Genomic DNA, 2641 nt, shown 5'->3' with positions numbered 1-2641 from the left:
AACTTAAAACGGATAATGCTTAAACAAGAATTTGTGGTTTTCACCTAAGCCTCATACGTCAAAAGTAAGACAACAAACTCATTCATGAATTAGCATGGGCACTTAATTTCACTCGACTATTTTGGAGTGGTCAAGATATATTAATTTTATTTTAAAGGAGAAAAAAAAATATATTAAGAGGAAAGAAAAAATGTAGAGCGGTTCATGGGTCGTCCCGTGCATTAAACTTGGCCCATCCCGCCCGCCAAAAAAGCGAATACGGACAAGGCACTTTAAGAAAAATACAAAGACTCAGACCACTAACCCGTCCCGAACCTGCTAACCTGGTTGTCCGTGAGCCAAAAATTAAATGTGAGCCCGGCCCTTATCCAGCCCACGCCCGCTTTGAACACCTCTAAAAAAAGATAACAAACAAGTCATGCAAGATTAGACCTTCATTTTTTCGATGAAGTGATGATTAAACATTGCTTTCGTGAAGCCAACAAGGTTGCTGACTTCATGGTTACTATTGGACATTCATGTCCAACTCTTTCGAGGTGGTTTGATAGCCGGTGGCTTCAACTTACCTCCCTCATTCGAAAGGATGAGATAGGTTGGTCCTATCCTAGAAGATCAACCTAGTTTTCTTACCTAATCTCAAAAAAAAAAAAAAAAAAAAATGTCATGCAAGACACCATAATGAATAGCGGAATATTGATAAACTTGATTTGGCCCCCTTGAAAAAAAAAAGTTCAAGACCGAATCAATGTCATAATCTTGATATCGCTTAACGTAGTTTTAATATCACCACAAAATATGGAAAAAATACAACCGCGGTGAACTTCAAAACATTTACAAAACGGTCTATGTTACTCCGTATAATGCAATTTGGATCCTGTATAAAAACCTTATTTGGTAGTATGGTTAGAAAAACATAGGCGCACACTTGCTCTAGTCATTTGAGAAGTACTTCAACACTAACAGTAGTGATCAGTGAGTCATCAGTCCATTATTCTAGCTCCTCCCAATCTTTTTCTTGTGACGTTTTTGCTTCTTGCCTGACTTTTGACACATTTGTACTCTCCTAATCACGTCCCTCACATCTCGATCTGCAACAACAACATCATTATCATCATCATCATAAAACCCGGAATGAATCATCCTCAGCTTCCTCAATACTGCAGCCAAAACCCCATCTTCCTCGCTCTCGTCTCCATTCAATTGTGACCATGAACTCCTTGGAGGTGACGCATCATGTTCTTTATCATTAGGGGAAAAGTAGGAAAAGAAGTTATAAGGAATCACTCTCACGTAATTGGATTTATAATCTTCCCAAACAGCCTCATTATCATCCAACACTACAACAACTTTGTCATGTTGAAGCACAAGGTCTAGCCATTTCTTATGCTTATCCAACGTAACACAATCGTCTCTCGAAATTACCCTCCAATTGTCAAAATACTTTCCAGCAGGGTCCAGAATTTTCGCCACCGTCCACGACCCAGAACGACCACCCAAAGTGTATATAGTCATATCAAACATTGTGCTCACTTCTTCAAGAAAATTTCGAACATAAGGTCTCAATTTAACCCATCCACACGGAACCTTAATTAGCGAATCGTCCTCAACTACATTACGATGGATTCCACGTTTCCTAGACCCCAGGAATTTCTTGTCCTCGGGGGTTAGCTTGTAGGACGGTCGTTGATGGAGCAAAGTGTGGTCCAAGTCGACAACTAAGTGAAGCTTTTTTCGGGTTAACAGACTACGCAAATTTTGATCGCGGATTCGATTAACTTCCAGCAAACCTAGGGATAAATTAGGGTAAATATAGGAGAAGGGTATTGTACGAATCTCGCCTGAATTAATTTGTTTACCACATCTTGTGCATATATTTTCCATGAAAATTGGGTGTGTGCAACTGGAATTGGCGTCTTCTTTTGTCGGGTTTTGATCATCCTTGAGAATTCCATGAGCGATTTGTTGCCCAAACAAAGATGATATCAAATCAATTTTAAAGTTGCTTGATTCATCTTCTTGATTTTCCATAATGGAAATTGGATTGGATTTTGGATTTGATGGATAATTTGAGTGGAGACAAGATGAATTGAGATTCCGAAATTGATAAAATTGCTGTGTTTTCTGCCTCTCAGATCTGCTAACCCGAGTTCAAATATATATGCCCTCCTTAATTCCTTATCACCAGCGTCAGTAGGGGAACAATTGTTGACTTTTTTTTTCCCCTAAAGATAAAAAGGCTAACCTGAGATTTAAGATTGATTTAAGGAATATTTTCCTCTCCTTCTTGATTGTTTCTTTACTCTTTTTTTTTGGATAAGATTTTATTCCTTTTGTCTCAATTATTTGTTTACCTTTGTTTAAAATAACCTAACCTAATGAGAACAAAAATTAAAATAAATGAATAAGACTGAGGGAGTGCCTTAGTGTAACATTATTGGTAGTTTTGAGTCAAGACCTTAGTAACTCTTAACACAAGACTTGATACGTGCATTTTATATAGTCTTTTTTGGCCTTTTTATGCACGTATTTCTATGCTTTTATCGTAGTTTTATGCTACGAAATGCCCCGAATATGCTACTTTGGTTTGTTTTGTCTTATTTGTAGGAATGAACCAGAAAGTAGTAAAATCAAGCCTTTTACC

General features: G+C 37.7%; 1 protein-coding gene across 1 annotated transcript; it reads right to left on the bottom strand.

Moving 5' to 3' along the window:
* Positions 1-745: 745 nt before the first annotated feature.
* Positions 746-2297, bottom strand: LOC141592341 (RNA polymerase II C-terminal domain phosphatase-like 4). The gene has a single exon (XM_074412964.1). The coding sequence runs from the start codon at positions 2026-2028 to the stop codon at positions 994-996; it is 1035 nt and encodes a 344-aa protein (XP_074269065.1). The 5' UTR covers positions 2029-2297; the 3' UTR covers positions 746-993.
* Positions 2298-2641: the final 344 nt, after the last annotated feature.

This window comes from Silene latifolia, chromosome 7, assembly GCF_048544455.1.
Source record: "Silene latifolia isolate original U9 population chromosome 7, ASM4854445v1, whole genome shotgun sequence".
Classification (NCBI taxonomy): Eukaryota; Viridiplantae; Streptophyta; class Magnoliopsida; order Caryophyllales; family Caryophyllaceae; genus Silene; species Silene latifolia.
Note: the sequence above shows the minus strand (reverse complement) of the source record. Positions and strands in the feature narration are given on the sequence as shown.